This window comes from Apteryx mantelli, chromosome 2, assembly GCF_036417845.1.
Source record: "Apteryx mantelli isolate bAptMan1 chromosome 2, bAptMan1.hap1, whole genome shotgun sequence".
Taxonomy (NCBI): Eukaryota; Metazoa; Chordata; class Aves; order Apterygiformes; family Apterygidae; genus Apteryx; species Apteryx mantelli.
The window spans coordinates 104,290,821-104,311,907 of record NC_089979.1 but is presented as its reverse complement, the minus strand read 5'-3'; the positions used below and the strand labels follow the sequence as shown (position 1 = coordinate 104,311,907).

Sequence of the window (21,087 nt, the reverse complement as noted above, 5' to 3'; positions counted from 1 at the left end):
TTCTCACTATGTACAGCTTTGTTTCCTTTGTGAATTCAGTGCGAAATACTAAGGAATCACAGTTCTCCGATTTATTTATTCATGCTGATTGAAGCCTTCCGAACCTTTGGGGTGCACTCCCCATTAAGGAGCTGTGGAAGAAACTTTCCAAGCTAAGCTATAAATTTAACTGACGCTGAAGTTAAAAGCCATGGGAATAGATACAACAGGTATCTACACTTGGACTTTCACTGGAACTAAGACAACTACATCTCAAACAGTGGAAACAGTGATGAGAATTCAGCTGACTTCTCTGGATATATACTACTTCAGATAACAAAGAAAAATTTGCCTTTCCAACAAAGCATTGGTCAGTGAAAGCCACTCCTTGCTTTCCCACTGTTTGCAATTCATCTTCGGCAAGACTTAACATGTTTACTTTTGGGTTTTTTTTCCTCCCCAATGGGCAAATGCTCTGTAAATTAAGCAACTTCAAGGGGTTCATCTGTGTCAACTGTCCATCAAAAAGGAACCAAGTTCTTACATTTTCAAAGTTGACAGCAGAAGTGCCAAAAAGTCCTTGTCCATACAAAAGTGAACCTTAAAGAAGCACAAGAAAGAATGATTTTAAAATGACCTAGTGCAGGTAATGGCTAACAGCTCATAAAGGACATGGTCTAAAGCTAGCTGAAACCAACAGGAATTTTTCCATTGGCTCTAGTGAGTTCTGCATCAAGTCTCCAGTGGTCACTCAAATTTTACTATGCCAAAAGACAGTAACAACGTACTCTAAACTATAGTGCCTCTGTCGTTTCTCCAAGATGTCTTTTTCTTCAGTATACTTTCAAACTCGGTGAAAATCATAACAATGCCAGCACTGAAAGCACAGCTCTGATTTTTTTTAAAGGTAGGAATTGGCTCCAGATACTGATGCTTTAAAATGTACTGTTAAAGAAATGAAGGAAAAACACGGGTGAATCAGATCATAACCAACAAGCAAAGAGCTGTTTTAAGTGCGATCAAAACACAAGTTAAAAACAACAATCTGAAAAACTCAACACACGATCACACATACCAGTGTATAATCTGGCTGTTAGAAGAGGGATTAAAAAAAAAACAACCAAACAACAACACCCCCCCCACCACCTAAAAACTCCCCCAAAGCCCCTCCACCCCAGATGATGTTAAACAGCATATGAACAAATGACTACAAAGTTAACAGACTGTAACTGCTTTCATTCTTGGCATGATACGTTCATTTGATTTAATACTCAGCTGCAGGAAATTAAAAGTAGAACAATATATTAAGACAGTTCACAATCAAAAGCAAAACATTAAGAAGTGTTAAAGTGCTCTGTTTGTATAGACACAAAATAAACTTTTTTTTCTTTCATTCAGACAGGTTACATAGAATATTTTTGGGGTAGGGGGAGGGAAGACTTAGGAAAGGAGAGTTACTTTTAATTAAATACTAATTAATGACTTTGACTGACCTTTACAATAGCCAATATTTTTAGTTGATATTGTCTTTCTGACCTGTAACCCTTAAACTAGAACAAGGACCTTGTTTAACGTTTGTTAAATTTAGACGGCGCCACTATCTGCTATTACCCCCCTCCTGCTGCTGCTGCACTAATAATCCCATGCCAGCTGCTCAAATGTTTGCATTTGAAGGGCTTTCTCTGTTTGTACAGAAACAGGCTCTGCATAGTATCTCTCATCTGTACGTTTGCCAGAATCAAGGCAAGAAAAGCCTCGCTGCTGTTGATTAATAAATAGTCTTAAATGTTTCTTCTCCCCCCACCTTCTGTCAAATCCACTGCCATTAGGTTTTTACAAGTCAAACCTCCACAGAGCACTTTGTTGGCCTGACTCTTCTCATATGCAAACAGCTGTAAATCAGGACAAGCTCCATTTAGATTCAATGAAATTACATCATCTCTGTGCTGAGGCTGGGAGAGATCAAAATTAAGACATGTACCTGAACATTTGCTGGGGTGGAAAGAAGAAAACATCGTAATCGGGGGGAGGGAACAAAAAACAAAACAAAACAAAAAACCCTAACTTTTTGACAGTCATAAATCTAATGCTAATCTCTCCATCTAGCTATGTCAGTATGCTTGACAGAGCGCCTGCACACGCAGGTCCTAGACATCAGTTCCCTCTGGTTCTCTCACCATGGCACCAAGGCACTGAAGCAATCAAACCCTTAAGGAGGTGCTTGGTATGACCCCGAAAGAGTCCATGGGCCTAACCCCAGTGTCTCCAGCTAGTTCTCTATTTAAGAGCGCTCCATGGCTACATCTTGCTACTTGCCTTGACCCATTTGCTTTTCTTCTGGCCTTCCCATTGACCATTTCTAAAAGCAGAAGTACTTTCCTTAGCTTCCATGAGTATTTTGAGAACTGCTTAAAAGCGTGAACGCAAAAGCGTAAATAACTAGGAAAAAATACATTTTGAAAGAGCAGAACTGCCTGATGTTGCACAAAAAAATGTGAAACAACATACTACATGCATTGGAAGGTCTCTTTTTGCAGCAAAGGCCATGTGAGTGGCAAAGACAGCGCTATCCAGTCTTTGCTTCATATACACAACTCCTGTTTGAGTTAAAGGGAGACCTGTAAGGCCTGCTAAGGTTTATGTAAGTTCAACTTTACATGAGAGAACTAAGCCATAAAGTTCACTTAGGAAAACTTCTCCATCAAAGTAAAATATATTGTGCCCTGTCAGCAAATGTTGTTTTGCAAATCCTTCCTTACCTACCATAAGATGTTATTGAGACATATGGTTTCACACGCTACCAAGTAGCTCATTTCTGCCAGCGAACAATAATGCACAGAACAAACGTGTGGAAATCATGAGATCATCTAATTAAAAGAAATGTTATTGTTTGCCACTACTTTTAATGAAATCGAGTCTTCACTGTCCACAGAAGAGGCTGGAAGAGAACCAAATCCTGTTAGTGCTCATGCCTCAGAAATTCTTTGCAAGGGAAAGAATTTATACCATAACCAGTGTTGAAAATGTTTACTGTATCTAAAAATCTATATATGCTAATAGAATGTTTTAGAGTAATATAATAAATCTGTGGTTAAATGTGATTCAGATTACGCCACTACAAAAACAGGCGCTACTGTCTGAAAAAAAATTTCCATTGTACACAAGCAACATGGAGTCCATGACATACAATTAACCATTTCTGATTTCATCCAGTAAAGGGCATTGGCATAAATACACACTAATCCTTTCATTACAGTAGTAACATTTGGAAAGCTTTAGAAGAAATATTTTGGATATCCATCATTAAATCAAACAGAAATGTGCTTCGCAATGGAATTAATTCCCTGACTCATTCCCAGACCGTCCCAAACTTAAACACAAAGAGCATTTTATATACACAGAAATATGTGAAATCCCTTTCCAAGTAACTACATCTTTGCTTATTCAGTTGCAGAAAAACCTGATCCAAGGATAAACTTTTATTTAAAGGTGGTATCTTCAATACCACTGCATGCTTGCCAGTTACACTGAGAACAATATGCTGAATAAATTATAACCAAATATGAATTATATGGCTATTATACACTATTAAGGGGCTCTAGTAATATTAAATACCAAGGAAGCAAAGCGTGAGTGGTTGAGATGTCACTAGAAAAATCTCAATGGAATTTAAGTTTGTCTTTGTTTTTTTTTTAAATGTCCTTTTATTAATGCAAATTAAAAGACATTGGTGTTATTAGCTGCTGCTTTATTCTTTTTTTTTTTTTTTTCAGTGAGTTAACTTCAGAACTTTTCAGTGAAATCAGTAGCAAAAGATGAATCAGACATAAAAGGATTTGGGTGGTTAAGGGTGTGTTACCAGGTCTTAATTAAACATACAAGGGAGATATATGAGCCAACTTATGCCAGCCCAGCTTGGTACATCCACAGACAACACCACGGAGCCCAGGTCTGGGAGCAGAATTGCCTCACACAGGTGGCAAGGCTAACTTACAGCGCTCTTGGTAGCCTGGGCCTCCCCAAGACACACCTCTTTGGGCTCTTCCTTCAATAAGCCTGACCTTTATGATGTGCTTACTCCCATTTTGGTGCCTGATTTCTGCTTCTGGGCATGCTGAGCTTGAAACCGCTGAGAAACTATGTTCCTAACCTCTTGCCTAAACTCCTAAACTCCATTAGGATGCATAAAGTTGGAAAATCTCTGTCTTCATCAGCCAAGGGGCTTAATCCAATAGATGAGCTCAAAGCACACGTAAGACACCTGGCTCCACACAAAACCTAACTGCTGGAAGCTGCAGCATTTCTCCCCCATTTTGTTTACCCCCACTATCCACAAGTTCAATGATTCACTAAAAATATGGGCAATCCAGGCTCAATCCTCTCTTCTAGTTGAGGGGAAACAGATTTCCTTCTCTCAGAGGCAGTCCGAGATTATTCTCTGTTCAAACACATGAATACGTGTTTAGCTAGAGAGAGGAAGAGGGATCACACACAATTATTTGGAAATGAGATTAGGTTGCTCATCTGAGCAGGGAACATTTGGCTTTTCTAGTTCTAGCTTCAGTGACTATTTATGTACTGGATCTAGTGTCTGCTTAGCATAAAACATATAAAAACATCCCCGGTGCCAGGACTAGAACCCAGAGCTGCCACCAGACTTAAGTTTTTTCATTAATGGTCAGAAGAGTGAAGCTTGCTCTTGCGCACTCTCTCTCTCTCTCTCTCTGTCACTGAATATTTCGGTATCTTTACAAAAGGGCTCTTCCCACATCAAGAGTATCTCACAGCTTTGTTCCAGGCATTCCCTAGCCCAGTGAGTATTTTGGTTTTCATTGCAAAGAAGGAAATAATTCTCTCAGTAATGGTCCTGAGAGATAGAAGATTGGCTGGTATCTCTGAAGGAACAGAAGGGACCTAAACTTGGTGCTCTGATGTTCTGGCTAATGGTGGTAAACCTTTAGAGAAAAAGCTTTAAATGTCTAAAATCCAAAGGTGGCTCAAGATTTTACTCTGGAGTAGAGGCAGGTACCAGCCTCAGAGAAGGTCAGAGTTCAGCATGCAACTCTTGCTGTGTTGATTTCAGTATTTTCAAAAGTCGGGAAACTTTATTCTGTGATGCTTAAAACCGGTGTTCAACAGAAGCCTACACTGTCAGGTATTTAAAACCCTGTGTTGCCAAGTATTTCAAAGCTGGCACAGCTGTGCCCATTTTCCTTCAAAGATATGCAGCTCCCCAAGTCCCTTCCATTTGACTTGGCCTATTTCCCTCAGTGCTCACTGCAGAATGTTACTACAGAATATTTTTTTTCAAAATATCCTGCAAAAACCACTGGAGGAACAGAACTTCCTGAAATGTTTCTTTAGAAGTAGCAACTAAGGGAGAAGAACGATAGAGGTCCAGCTTTCAAAGGTGTGACTGTTTTCTCCTTATTACCCGATCTGATTTATGACAAGCAGGTGAACACAACACGTTGTGCTAAGCCTTATGATTTTATTCTGCATCGGGCAGTTATTTTAAAGATGCAGCTTCTAGAAACCAGCGATTACATGAGAATTTTTGGGTTGTTTTATAAAGCCTTCATGGTTGCAAAAAAGAAGTTTAGAAATGCGACCTGTGCAAATCTGTAAGGCTCAAAAACAAAACTGAGGAGGGGAAGCCCATTCTAAATAATTTCTTATTGAATTGAATGATGTTAAGCCACTTGCATGGTGGGGGAGGGAGCTGACAAATGATTTTTGAATGTGTGGAGCTGGCAGTCCTGTGGTACTTAAGCTAAGCAGCACAGCCAATAAAAGGGTCATCTGACTCTTCTCTTTAAGAGATTCTGTTTTCAAATGTTTGCGACTTTATGAAATTTTAACCATACTGGCTGAGACTTTCCATTCCAGGTAACTGCCTCCGGCTTTTTTTTTTTTTTTTTTTTTTTTTTTTTGAGCCAATGTAGTTCAGCTTGTTCTAAGAACCAGAAGCTTTTTTTTAACTATACTGCACACTAACTCTGAAGACCTTTTCTTTGAAGAGGTCTAGTAACACCATTCTCTGGAGGAAGAACTTGAAGTTTGGTGGCAGGCTCCCCCTGTGTTAAGCTCTTGCCTTCTGCTATCACTAGCATGCTTCTACACATTGTAAGAAAAAGCTAAAGATATTATTTTAAATATATAAATGTATAAATTTATATGAATGAAGATAGTGAATATCCCATAGTGCACACCACAAAGGGAAGCGGGTGCAAATGCATCTCTTCAGCAGCCACAACTCTGGCTGACAGGGGGACCTCCATAGTCTACTTAATCCATCCCTCTGCTCCCAGGCAGAATCAAGTATGTGCAGCGTATCCTAAAGAAATTTTTGGAGGTTTTACAGCACAGATTAGGTTATGATACAGGTTTCACAGTCTCTTTAACAACCTACTCCAGTGTGAAACCTCCAGACAATCAGAATTTTTTTCCTCTAATATCTATGTTAAATCTTCCCTGCCATAAATAAAGCCAATTACTTCTTGTCCTGTCCTCAGTAGACAAGGAGAAAGTTGATGACTCTCCTCTTTGGCGTCTGTTTGAATTCTCTGAATGCCACTCACAAGCCAGTTGGCTTTGGCCAACTCACCAAGTTTCTCACCAAGAAAAGCTAACAACTAAATAATTTTTTCAGAGTATCACAAGGTATCAAAATAAAGCTAACTCAAGGAGATGGCAAACTTAATTCTGAGATATCTGGTATTTAATAAATCTATTTTTCCTTCCAAACATGTAAACAGTTGCACAACTGAAAACATTTATAACTATGCTATCATCTTGAGTGTCATCCACTGGCACGTGACTACTGACTTACAGACACCCTTTAACAGAAGACTGGTGGGGACAGACCTGACTGCTGTAATATTTAGAGAACTCTCCCCATCCCTTTTGCTGGCTTATGCATTTTGCAAACAAGCCCAAACTGAGCAAAAATGTTTCAAAGCCAAATCACAAGCTATGCCTTTGACTACTTATATAAATAGCTCTACCCATAGAAGGGACAATAGAGACATCCCAGAATTTGGTCCTGCAAGTACAAACAAATATACGTAACCAACACTTAAAACATTGCTAGAATACCAAGAAGCAAGAATAGCATAAAAACAGAAATTTAAAGTGAAAGTGATTGTCATAAATATTGAAATATTAAAAGTATTTGAGTATTCACTTCCATTTAGATAACACAGACAGAATTCTCATTGCTACAGCTTTGCTACTGCCTAAAATAGTACATGGCTATGTGAGGTGAAATCCTTGACAGAGGACATGGCACTGATCAGCGGGGGCCGGACATGGTTGAAAAGAAGTCACATTTTCATTTAGTTTTCCATAACAGTACTTGATCCATCTCCCAGCCACCCCTGGATTGGTAAATTACATCATTAATGGTATAACTATGCCATCTTGAAGGGCATAGCAGTTAGAGCATACCAATAGTAAACAAAGTCCTGCAACGGTAAATGATATATTCTAATGAGATCTCCATGGGAAAAATAGCCGTTTCCAGCATTTAAAAAGTGACTGCCAAAGTCAGTAATGGGCAGAGTTCTATTGACTTTTTCAAACATTAGCACAGTACTTCTCTTCTGAAAGCTGACCTTGCTTCATGTGTATGTACTAAAATGTAGAAAGAAAACGTACACATACACTAAAAATACCGCTAATCTTTTGGGATCAAGATGATATTGACTTGTTCTGATAGTTTAGGCATATAGATAGTATATATGGTCACATGGTCACAAACGTATAAAACAATGGCTGTGACATAGCTCCATTAAGCATGGAACTACTGGACTGTCTACCTTATACACTGATTCTCAGTTATGAATAACATCTATATGTAGACCGAAGACTAGATTTTCAATAGTTTGTCCAACATGTCCTGATGAAAATCTTCTAACACTGAAGCCCTAGGCTGCAACCCTATCCTGAACTGGAGAAACATTCTGTGGTAAGACCTTGTACTGAAGTTTCAAAACCTCTGATAAGTGTCCCTGGCTGTACTTTTAAATATTTTCTCCCAAGCTGATTTATTACATAAACAAATTCCACATTGGAGATATAGGTCATTCAGCACTTGGGATGTGTTTTCTTACTCTTGATTTATGAAAACACTAAGACCCTCAAAATAAAAACAGCTAATTTTAGTACTGTGTTCCAAATATTGGGTTTCAGCTTGATCAGCTGTTTATTTGAGGACAGTGACACCAAGTGGCAGAGATGACTTAAACTCCCCTTTTTCCCTAGCTGTTCTAAATTCCAGCTGTGAGATTATGTCTTTGGCACAGAGAAAGAGGAATATGGTTAAATGTACAGAAATTTTCAACTACTTTATTTGTATGTCATGTTCATACTTATGAATGTATTTCAATAGCATTTGATTTGTGAAAAGCTACACTGGACATATGGTCATCTGCTTAGCACAAAACCAATACAGAATTAAAGGGAGAGATTTCTCCATCATCTATGACACCCCATTAGATTTCACATCCGTTAAATCGTTTACTGATATACATTATAACGAACTGTTGCGCACTAGGGATTATCAAAGAAAATTCTTTTCTTGCATTTTTAATTCACTTTAAGGCGTTAACAGATTCCTCATACTGTTTTCTCCTTAAATTTTCATGATATTGTGAATAAAGGTCTTTTCACCTCCAGCACAAGTGTTGACTTTCCCATATGGACTTTGAAAAATCTGTTTCCCCATCAACAACCCTAAATATTTTTAAGAGGCATTAATAATTCCAATAATATTTAGATAAATATGCCACTGAGGATGGTTTGATGGTTAAAAAAAAACCCAAACAACTTTTGCTTGAATTAATGCCAAAAATCTCTTATTTCTTACAGCTTTATACCATTCCTTCATATTGCCCAGTTTTCAAACAATCAGTAAATATCTAGGACAGAATCATTACCTTTTCTACAATGCAGTGCAGATCACTGACACATACACTGAGAAAAGAACTTAAGCTACGCACAGTGAAATTCTTTGTTATGCTCTTACCTCAGCAGTACTTCACTGAATTGCCCATTTCCTTACAGACAAGAAGGACTTTACTGAACCAGCCAGTCCATCTCCTTGCACTATGCTGAAGAGAATCTCTGAAAGTTAACGCCAAACTATTCTCCCTTCACAAATAAATCTGAAACTCTGGCTTCGATACCAATGCAGCAATGCAAAATACTTTGAAGATGACCCAAAATGGCAAAAGAAAGGAGACTTGCGGAAATTATAACAGAGGAAGCTTCTACTGGGTGACATTCTGCTAAAAGTCCTATCTTACTTCAGTGAAAATTCTTCTGTATAATGAGCTCTAAATGTATATTTCACATTTAGGGCTATATAAGATACCACTCAGTGTGAATAAGGACACTCAACTCCACCAAAATACATCAGTGAGACTATCTTTGAAGCAATCAGTACAATAAAGAATTACTCAGGCTAGCTAAGGATCTCAAAGTCCAGGCCCTAAGGAACTGCTAAACCATACATAAAAATTACAAATTGCCCTGCTCAGTGGAACTTCCACTTGAATTTTATTTTCCTTAAGTTAATAAAAGTTAGTTAGGACAAGTTTTAGGATGGACTTTCTGTCCTACTGAGCAAATCAGTTACACTTATTCTGTGTATTTTCTGCAAGCTTTAATAGAAAAATACCAAATTAAATGGAATGACTTCAATACCTTCATGTAAATATATGCTTATGTCCTAGCAGAATCAGTGCTTGTACAAACAAGTGTCAAGCCAAAAGTGAAAGAAGTAAACACTGAACAATAGCTGCATTGTTCTTGAAGATCAATTGTTCTTAGGAGGAAAAAGAAAAAAAAAGTTTAAATATGACATGAACATGTTCATGTAACTAAGTAACTAAATAAAAAGGAGACATTTCTTTACCTCTTACTCCAAGATTCCTTTGCACCTTAAGTTTAAGTGCTTGCCCTTTTAAAAGACAAAGTTGTATGCTCAAGACAATTTTGAAAACTTTTCTCACCAGTGTTAAAAGAAAAAAAGGTCTTTGTGACTTGCCCTATCAGACTCCCTAAAAAAATAAATGAAGAGACATTCCTCTTCTGAACACGCTAATGTTAAGACAGTCCAGAGTATCTGAACTACCTCCGTATCCTCACTGGAATCCCTCTTCTTCTTCCTCTAGTAGTAGTTTGGTATCAAGATATTGAGCTTAATGTATAACGCTACTGAAGACAAACCACAAGCAGATTTTACTTTGGTAGACCTTGTCAAGGTTTTCTTCATACTCTGATCTAGTACATTTATTTCAACTACCCATATCACTTTCTATTAAAACTTTATATTGATAGAGCTTTCTCAATAATATATTGTTCTTCCTTGTAGCATCACCAGAATTTTTAGTGTCGTAAGCAGCTTTCATATCTCTGTATTCTTTCATTATGAAGCGTTCACAAATTTGCCAAGTTGGGTGTTTTTTAACCTCACAGCCAATCACTTCTCCATCTATTTTCACCTTTTGACTTCTTTTATTTGACCCTTTTTATCTGGGTTCTGCTATCTCCCTCCTCCTCCTTCATTTATTCACAATTTTCTGGCACTCTTCTCCCTGACTAGTGAGCTGCACATTTTACAGATCAGCACTCCTCTTCCAAGTATTTGTTTCTGAAAGAGGTATTCAGAGTCAAGCCTCACATTTCAGGCTTCTATCATGTCACCAACACTGTCTTCTCCAAGTTTTGAAAATATGACAAAAAGCCAAGTAATTAAACAATGCAATAAAAAGGGAGCCCATTTACTGTGATCACTAATCTACCAGAACAGTCTTCTGAAAGTATTTAGGATTCACAGTTTCTAATTAGATACCTGATTCCAAGTAATTTGGATTACAGGTCTACCTGTCAGGAACTTAACCTTTATAGATCTGATTCATAGGATTTTAATACCCCAAAACCTACTGAAGTGCCTAACAAAAATCTCTCCTCCTATTCCTGGCATTCAAAACAAAAGTACTCTCCAATCTCCACCCCCAAGCTACATAAGAAACAGCTGGAATGCTGCCATGCACAGAGAAGACATGTAAAGGGATAGAAATAAGAGCTGTGGATTTATAGCTTTAAGAAAGAAAAGCCCCCATTAAATGTCTCTGACATGGAAAACGTATGTTTGCTCCATGCAGTATGGTCACTGTCTTAGAGTCCCATTCAAATGAGGACATTTACCTCTTTCATTAAACCACTTTTTGCTCACAACTGCTCAGAATTTAACGTTGAGAGAAACCTTATTTATACTGAAGCTAGCAAGAATTTTATTTGAAGATAATGCATTGCACCCAGATGTGTGAATTGTGCACCCAGACAACTAATTCGAGAGGGCTGCTATGAAGTATGCTATTTCTACTTCTACTTGGCTAAGCATAGGGAAGAGCAGTGGTTTCTAGTAGTTCAAACTGCAGGGTCTAATAGGAATGCAATAGCGTCTACAAGCCATGTTAGTACTTACATCCAAGCTTCCTTCACTTGTAGATGTAGAACTAAAAACATCCTCCTCACCACAATCTCTGTTCATCCTCAAGTGTTCTTCTGTCTGCAACACAAACAAGTATCCTACACTGCAGTGGCAAAGGAAAGAAAACAGAGCAAAAACATGCCAGAGCAAAGCATCAAACCTCATCACAGAGCCAAGACAAATTGCTTCAGCAGTGCTGGACCCAATTGCTGAGAAACACTGAAGTTGTTTCCAAAATTTCTGTGATGGGCAAGGAAAGAAAACAGATCAATTTAAGGCAAAAAGGTGGCAAACAGGTAGCAGACAGCTCCAGTAGCACCAAGGACTAGATTGCCACCGTCCCTGTACACCTACTGAGATGGGGGAACAAAGCAAGGTACCCCTCCCCACACACAATGTTCATAGGACTGCTTCTCTGTGCTCATATATATCCTTCTCAAGCCTAGATCCCATGATCGTCTGCACAGGACCTCTGCACTACTGGATTGCTTAGCAGTGCCAGTTTGATCTGGATTTAGCCTTGGGCACGTTTCACATCAAAAAGATACGGAGTTCATGCCACCTTTCTGTTTTTATGCCAGCTGCAGGAGAACGGAGGGTAACCGATCCAGTATAAAATTAGAATGGAGTGAACAAGATGATACCTGATCTGGCATTAAGCCTGCCAGCACAAAGTTAACCAAAGAAATACTTCGAACAAATTTGTATCAACCATGAGAATAGGTCTCTGCTTTCCATTCTGTGCCATGGTGTGCCACCCCCCCAACAAAGTTTAGATCCAGTGTACTGTCACACCATGGTTATCACCTTCAGTGAGCTAACTGGGAGGGACGGAGAAAAAATAAATAAAAAGCATGCATGTGGGCATGTGAGGTGGGGAAGGAAATCTGAGCACAGGCCTGTGGCGTGGAGTGACATCTGATCCAGGGCAGTTTGCAGCACAGGCTAACACTCTCTTCTTCCCTTGCAAAAGAAAACTCATCCCCTTGTAAATGCCTGCAGCTCTGCAGTGCTACTTCTGTTCAAGGCTTAAGACAGTATCATCTAGTTGTAATATACAGACCATGCATGAATGTATGCATACAGAATCACTGCAAGTCATAAGGCAAAATGAGACAAAAAGAAAAAAGAAAAAAGAAAAAAGTAAAACAAATTAGTGGATGCAACTGAAGTCTTGCAAAGGAGTAAAAAACTGCAAGGGCATAACACAGTAAAGACCAGAGAACTGTAAGAGACCTCCTGGGCCGCAGACTCCAGTATCCTGAAATCCCAGGGCAATGCCTTCTTAAACCTATCAAATCTTTTCTTAAAAGAACTTACCTTAATTTTCCCTCATTTTGCTAATTAAGTCTGTTCAACAGCTTCACTGCTGTTTTGGCTAGAAACCTTCCATTAAACAAAGCCAGATGTATTCATAGGCAGTTAATATCTACTTGCTCTTGTGTGCTGTGCTGTCCTTTAGTTTTAAGTAATTCTTCTCTCTACTTGGGTTCGAACTGATGGACATTCACACTGAAAAGGCAATGGTAATTTCCTTGCTGGTCTAAACAAAGTGACTGTTTTAATCTCTCTTCTTATAGACTATTTGTCATTTGAGAGTGAGAATCAAATACGGGAGTTATCAAGAAAAGTTAATTACTTTGCCAGAATTAGCAAGACTAACAAGACTTGTACCTTTATCACAGATTTAAAATCTGCTACTCATTCTTATTTATGCAGTTCCTACTTTCTCCCAGGTCAAACATTAACTTAGCCTATTAATTGATCCTCAGTGTCCTTACTCTCTATTACAAGAGATATTAAAAAAATCCCATAGTATCACCTCAGATGCCTCCGATTAACAAACATGAGAAAGAGAATACAAAAGAGAAGCGGGGTGGGGGGGAAATATATAAGGAATTTGGAATCTTAAAACGCTCATCCCAAACCTAACAGCTGTGAGAAACCCACTGTGGCAACCACAGAATCAGCATTCTTCATAGCCAAGTTTTCCGATGTTGCAAGTGTAAATATTTTACAAGTTAAATCTGAGGTCCTTCAGGGAGCAAAATTCCACCAACACCACACTTCATACCAAAAACGCAGTAAAATGGAATCGGAGGACAAGCCTTAATACAGTATACTGTATGCTGTAATATATTGAGCTCCTCCAGAGGAAACACAGTCCTGTAGCCTGCTCTAGAGGCTTATATTCAAGTTTCCTTGTTTACTACCTTCTTCCAGGCTGATACAGAATTATTGCTTCAGTGTAACATTTTTGTTCCACTCTGAATGGGAAATATTTTCTTATAGAGGATAAACACATTGAAGTGATTGACTTCCTATCTCATGAAAAATAGCTTTCATGTATACTTCATAAAATGTTAATAGCTCAGCATCCATGACAGATTAGATTTTTCAATACAGTAATTCCCAGTGTCTGTAAAGGGAGCTATTGCCTGGCAAAAGCATTCAATATACGATCATAATTGAAAGGGCAGAAAACTAATGAAGATTTAAAAATATGACTGAGAAGACTGGAAAGGGCAAGTGAAACACCAGCCCACTAACAAAGCATACGTTTCTAAGTACCAGTTAATCAGACATGTATACGTTCTGAATTTAGCTGGAGCAAGTCCTTTGGCAGACAGAATGTTAAAACAAACAAACAAACAAACCCCCACACCTCTTCATGGAATAATAATCCAGAACCAGCACTGGAAAACAATTGTACTACTGACAGCTCCTGGAAAGCTTTATGATTCATGATATTTTGTTTCCTTAAGGCTCCAATATTCATGCATTTTTTTGAATAATTCTTGGTTTTTTTAAGCTTCCAGCTCAAGATTAAAAACAAAGTTTTTTTTTTTTTAAAAAGAGTATCAGCAAATACTGATCCTTCAGTTTATTACTCCTTTTAGTACTGCAAATTTTTTATTCTACATTTCATTATTTAGTTTTGCATACTCAGAGATTACAATAACTTGACTGCACAGGTCTTACTAAAGATACAAATGCTTTAAAACAGAATACTATGCGTGCACAGAAGAAACCTTTGTTAAAAAGACAATTCTAGTTGCTATCTATAGTGATGTACTCTATGCTGCATCAGCGCTTTCATAAGTGCGTTTTTATCTGAGCACTACTAACAAGGGGAAATAAGTTGCTTGAAACTACTGCTCTTTGGTACCACCTACTGAACTCTAATGCTTAGCATTTCAAAAACAAGTTAAATGCACAACAAGCCCAATTCCTTCAATTGGCAGCTTAAAACTCCATCAAGGTGTACTGCTTAAACGTAGTTTATGCATCTGCTAAGAGAAGACTCCCTGAAAAAACAAACATAAGATAACACTCACAGGCAAAATACAGCTGGAAAGAAAGAAATTCTCTTTAGCAAGGTAAAACACTACTGAACACTTACCTTGCTGCTTCTTTTGCTAGCTTTGAAAAATCCCAGAAATCCTCGCTTTTCTTTTTCTATTGCATCATTGCTTACTGAGGCATTTCGACTTGGTTCTGAAACAATTATAATGGAATATTTTTTACATTTCTGAAATAAAGAATCAGAAGATCACTATTTTAAAGTATCCTGACTTAATGCTGTATTTTTATGAGCCTAAGTACACTGGAGAAGTTATGAACCAAATTATCTAAGTAAATGCCATATCCCGCATTCTCTTTTTCGAACTTTGACTCATTCCGAATTTGTTCCAAAGCCTACGGAAGGCAAAGGGCAGTAATTTCATAAACTTCAGTTTCGATCAAACCTGTTGTACTCCAGAATCAGTTGCTTAGCCTTTGAAAATACTTGTTAGATAGCTTATCTTCAAACTCATGGAGGATTGTAATACCCCAAACCTGAGTTTTCAAAATGATGATGGTGAGCATCTTTAACACCATGGGCCTGCCTTAAACACAGGGAAGCTAATGGAAGGACTCTCAACACGGATTTGGATAAAGCTCCAAAAGGAGGGAAGAGCCCTCTCCTCTGGAAATAGGGCTCTCCTTAGAGCCTAAGCCAGGCTAGTCAGGCTAATCTTGTCTTGTCCTGGTGCCTTCATTTCAGGTGGGAAGTGAGGCAAGTTTCTGTGTTCCAGGCTGCAAGAGCTCAAAACATGCACATCCTCCTTGAACTGGCTAATGAATTGTACGAATTCTCAGATCATTTGGTCTCTGTTCAACTTCCCCAACACCAGTAGAGCCCAATGAGCAGTATCATAAGATCATGCATTATAAGGAACAATCATTAGTCTGACATTTAATATACAGCTTGTAAAACTCTCCCATTTTTCAGGCCCAGTCAAATGTAAATCCCCAATTTTAATGGGCACTGTGTAATACTATATGAATTTCTCCCTGGTTCCAAGCACATCAGAGCATCCCACTGGCACGCACAGTTTCACATACAGAAAAGAGTCACTTTCTTTTGTAAATATTTTCTTTGTTTAATAATAATTAAGCATATGCAAAATGACTTGTTTGTTGCCATAAAATAAAGGTCTACATCTCAAAAAAAAAAAATAATAAAAAAAAATCCCAGAACTCCTGTAAACTGATTTGCATTTCACACAAAGCACATTATTTTCACACAGGATCACTTTGCATATCAACAATGCCAGGTGTTAGAAGGTGTTAGAGACACTGTAGTTCAAAGCATGGTAGGAGAGCAAAGATGATGAACCCAGATGAAAACAGGGAGAAACTATCCTTAAGAAAGGCTGCAACTCCACTGCAAAGAAATACAGTAATAAATTAATAGCTTACTCAAATATGAAGCACTGCCTATACTCATTCACCAGAAACTGCTATTTTTCTGCTCAGGGCCAGGCTGCAACTAGATGTGAATCATTATGATGCTCTATCTCACATAGTCTTCAATATCAAGTGCTAGGATAAGCCAGTAACGAGTCAGTAACAGTTGACCATCAACATTTTCATTAAACATTTTATAAATCTCTTCCAACTGAATTAGGATTATAAACCCTACATATCATCTCAAAACAACAAGGAATCTATATCAGTCTAGATCCATTTTTCTTCAACAAATAAGGCAGATCTTGACTCTGGTATTATGCTCGATGTAAGAGGACACCAGTGCAAATAAGGACAGAGGAACTGGGGAGAAAAATACTAGTTTTAGTGAAGCCAAGTGGCAGTTGGTCTCTGACTAAAATTCAGACCATGGCTGGCCACTGGGAGGCAGACTACCTTCCTTCCTGAAAGGCTGTAGGAGTTATCTCCAAATTTGCTTTGGTTACCTTGGGGTTACTAGGAAGGCAAAGAAGCCAAGCCAGATACAATCAAGCATACCTTTCTTGAGGACATTTTGATTTAATCAGTGTATTATAACAGATTCAGTGGGAAAAGAGGATATACAAAGTATACACTTTTTCTGTTCACTAGAAATGGAAGCACAAATGTAATCTAATCAAGTCTTACCTACTGCAATTCAGAGGTCAGTATCTATCCAGAGTGATCTACTGCACATAGGTGCATTTAAGTTTGATATTAAAATTCTTAATTACAAGTATATTTCAAATTAGTGGAAGATCTCCTAGACACCAGAATATTCTATTTTTGCTACTATATGAATTTTGAACCTGTGAGACCTCTGAAATTTTAGTAATTCTGAAATTCAAATAATCATTTTTTAGGTAACAAGAAAGAGCTTAGAATCTATACAGAAGCATACCATACCACATATCAGTTAATGATAGCATTTGTTAATTGTTGACGTTTTATCAGCAATTATTGAAGGAGCAGCACACACACAAATGTACTTATTCTAATCAAGAGCAGAGCCATGTAAACAGCACTGTCTAAAAGATAACAGACTGCAGATAGCTTGTTTCTCTACAGCACTACCCTCTTAAAGATCTACCTACCAAAACCATGCTAAACAATGTGAAGGAAAAGCCGATTTCCCTAAGCAGCGTTGTACAGTACCTCTATAGTTCAGAGAAGGTTCAGACTGAGTTTTTGATGGAGGAACTGGAAAAGGCAAGCAATGAAAGGACAAGAGAAAACATATTAAAGTTTTAATATTGCTTAGTAAGCCACAGTATTCATTTATTACTCCTATTATTTGTTTTCTTAAGTGCTACAGTAAAAATTTTTGTCCAAAACAGACATGCAACTAGAAGCTACCTAGGCGAGAAAGCATTTGTATTCATTCTTGATTCAGTCGTGAAGCTCCTTCAACTGCTAAATCAAATTATGTAAGCAGGTGGCAGCAGAGCTTGTCTTTTGGTAACACTTCTGCTATAACTTCAGAATTCAGTATTTCTGTTTCAGGGCAGAAGAGATCTGCAAGCGCTACGTTTTTCTAGAATCCGCTTCTACTAACAGCTTTGGCTTTCAGCAGCCCTGATGCCGCACTCGCTAGTGAGAATGTGCTTGAAAGCTCTGTCCCTTCTTCTGAAAATTAAATAGACTAGACATCCTGCTCGCTGCACAGACAAATCAGTGAGATTCTCCCTCTCCAAGACTCAAGATCAGAATATGCGGGGGAGGAATTTACTGGAACAAAGGGAACCTTTCAAAAATTTCATACATACATACATATATACATATATACATATATATTTAGCATTTTTCTCATCAGACACCAGGGTGAAAGATAGGGTGGAGGGAGGCAAAAAAGGCTGAAATATGCTCAGGGTCAGGGAGATATTATTCTAATGAAAGGTGTATTAAGAGGTTAAGAGAATAAAAGAAAAACTGTTTCAGATGCAAAGAGCAGCATGCTATACAGCATTATTTGATTTTCAGCTGTAATCCTAGCCTTAAAGTGAAGTCTTCTAGCTGTCTGTCCAAGCTGTACCCAGGCTCTTCAAGTCCAGACTCGAGGGCCCATATTGTACCAGAATACACCATTGCTTTCATTTTAAAGAAAGAGTTTAAGGAAGGCCTCAGCTAATTATTCTCTAAGTTGTCCCTGACGTATGCTCTCCTGTTGAATACTCTGCATGTTCAATATGTTGCTCCAAAATGGTTAGCTTAATTACAGTAAACATGTCTTGGAAAAAGAAAAACACGCAACGGAGTTATGACATCTTGTCAGCCACTTTTTTGAGCATCCTGACAATTCAAAGGAAAAGGAGACATTTAGCTTACTTAAAAGACTAAATTCATTGAAATTTGGCTCACACAGAGGTAGAACTGTCACTTATTAGAGAGGTTGGAAAGAAAAGATGGAACATCAACATAAATAAATTACTGTATAAATAAAAAATAAGCCTGCTGCACACTGCACACAAAATTGATGTTATCTAAACAATAAGTAAGGACATCTACTGTGCTGGAAGTAATACTGACTCAGACAAACTGCAGGAAACAATTTTAATGAATAGCACTTTCTGACCTCAAAGGAAATAGCACTTGTCAACATGTATTTTTAAAGCATGTTTAATATTTATGCCATCTGAACACACGCTCAGGCTCCTAAGACTCCAGCTCAAGAAGCTGCCAAAGGAATACTGTCTAAAAGAGGGGGGGGAAATAAACAAGAGGACAAAATTTTAAAGGCAGATACCTCCTCAGTTCATCTTCACTAAGGCAGCGGTGACTTTGCTCAGCGGAGGAGCTGCCTCTGCGGCTATTGGCGACCGCGCTCGCACCAGCCCTGAGCTACGTCACCTCTCTCTCCTGGCTTTTGTGGCCGCCATGGCTAGGGCATGCCTCCGCTTTCTGCCCGTCCCGCAGCACGGGCAGAGGACGGGCTCCGGGCGGACGAGCCCCAGGGTTACATGCACCTGTACTGACAGCAGCTGGGGAGGTAGCGAAGCTCCTCCTTTGGTGGCACCCGGCCAGCTCACTGGCTGCTGGCTCGCAGCTGGGGCGAGAGCAGCTGGGGGCTCCCAGGGACACGGCTGCTCCGGGCTGGGCACACAGGACCCAGCTGAAACGTCACCGTCCTATTTAAGTCACGCCTCAAAGCAAGGAGAGCGTGAATACGTTAAGTCACCCATAATATTGCTGGCATGTCATCCAAGCCAGCAGGGCCCGCTTTCCGCCTCGGCTCACCTCTTTTTCTGTCCCAGGCGTACAGCTCCTTTATGCCCAGCTCCTCCAAGGACTTGGTGAGCTCCAGCTCCTCCCCGGTGACGCTGTCGCGGAGGAGGACGACGTGCTCCTGACTGACTTCGCACTTCTCACAAATAGCAGGGATGATGTGGTGGAGAGGCACCTCCGGACTAACTCGAACCACGGCCTTCTGCGTCTTCAGGTAATTCACGACCAGCCTCACCGATTTCTGTAGAAACACACAAAAATTCTCAGCCTTCATCCAGCGGTGGCTACGCTCCCTTATAACGGCAAAGGTGATGGGGACGCCCATGCTGTCATGATTCCTCCTAGGCAAACTTACCACACTATTGAAAACAATATACTATTAAAAGGAAAAAAAAAAATCTCTCAGGACTCTTCTGTCACTATGGAGAGAGTCACAATAGGTGACTAAGAAAGAGAAATCGGAGGCAGCCATCTTCTTCTGCCAGCATTTACAAGCACCACTCTTACTTAAGACGACAGTGTAATTATCTTGACTGCTTCCCACTAATATAAACTTCAATGAACAAATATTTGGAAGATGGCTGTTTCTGAATCTCTACAATACTGTGAATACATTTATAATCCCTGTTTTCCTGTATTTTTGATAAAGAATTATTTTCCTCAAAGTTTACTTTTCTAATATTCCACTAACTTTCAAGAGAAGCAGAAAACAAAACAAAAAACCGCCCAAGCCTCCCACAAAAAAGGGGGCAAACAAAAAACCCTCAAAACCTCACCTACCACTCCACAATCCCCATTTCAGCCACTCCTGCTAATTCCAGTCATTAAGGTCTTTCATCAAGAGTCTTTGCAAAAAGAGACTTCACCCTAACTGCATGCAACATAACCTTTTCTGTAAATGCTAGAGTCAAGGCTGGTAACTGCCAGTCTGTGTGCAAATCAGCGAAGCTAGTAAAGCAGGTTACAGCCAATCTCAAGCCTCTTGTGTCTGGTTTAATGATTGGTGAAACAGGAAGAAAGTGCTTGCAGTCACAGGAATGAAATGATGGTTCATGGCGCTGCTTTAACCCCCCAGGGTACTGACCTCGGGGACTCTTGGCAGAGGTCGCTTTGTCTTTTCTTCAGGAACCTTCTCCTTCAGAAGTACCATCTGTACATCCAGCGCTCCTATCAAAGTATTTGGCTTATAACTCAAAGGTTGTTGCATCCCCCAAGACCTCAGTTCAAGACTATGTTGGGCTGGATTCAAGTGATACCGGCTGCATAAATCAACCAACAGATCCATCACAGCTTTACTGCAGAAAAGAAAATGTTCACTGTTAGTAGAGAGGAAAAAATAGTTGCCAAAAAAGTTACTGCAGTTTTAATATGCAAGCATAAAGACAGTCCAAGCTGTGGATGTGTCACTAGTTAACCATCTTTGGGAGGCAACAGCGCTAATGCTTTGAAATGCTAAGCAGATCAGATAAAAATGTTAGGAATTAAATATATTCTCACTTCGGCGTGTGTTTATGAGCTGGCAATTAACTATTCACTAGGAGGCAGACACCAGTGCCAATAACAGCACTTACAAATGTAAGTCATGAGCAGACAAAGTGCATCTTATCTGCTAA

At 39.1% G+C, this 21,087-nt stretch overlaps 1 protein-coding gene across 2 annotated transcripts in view; it reads right to left on the bottom strand.

Annotated features, from left to right (window-relative positions):
• COBL (cordon-bleu WH2 repeat protein) overlaps positions 1 to 21,087 on the bottom strand; it is a 160,749-nt gene that overhangs the window by 84,682 nt on the left and 54,980 nt on the right. The window contains exons 3-6 of one of the 2 annotated variants that reach the window (XM_013952796.2): positions 20,559 to 20,769; positions 19,487 to 19,715; positions 17,408 to 17,452; positions 14,883 to 14,977 (exon numbers count right to left, since the gene is read on the bottom strand). In XM_013952796.2, the coding sequence (XP_013808250.2) occupies positions 14,883 to 14,977; positions 17,408 to 17,452; positions 19,487 to 19,715; positions 20,559 to 20,769 (580 nt within the window). The remainder of the gene's footprint in view (positions 1 to 14,882; positions 14,978 to 17,407; positions 17,453 to 19,486; positions 19,716 to 20,558; positions 20,770 to 21,087) is intronic. The other variant, XM_013952797.2, reaches the window with a different exon arrangement.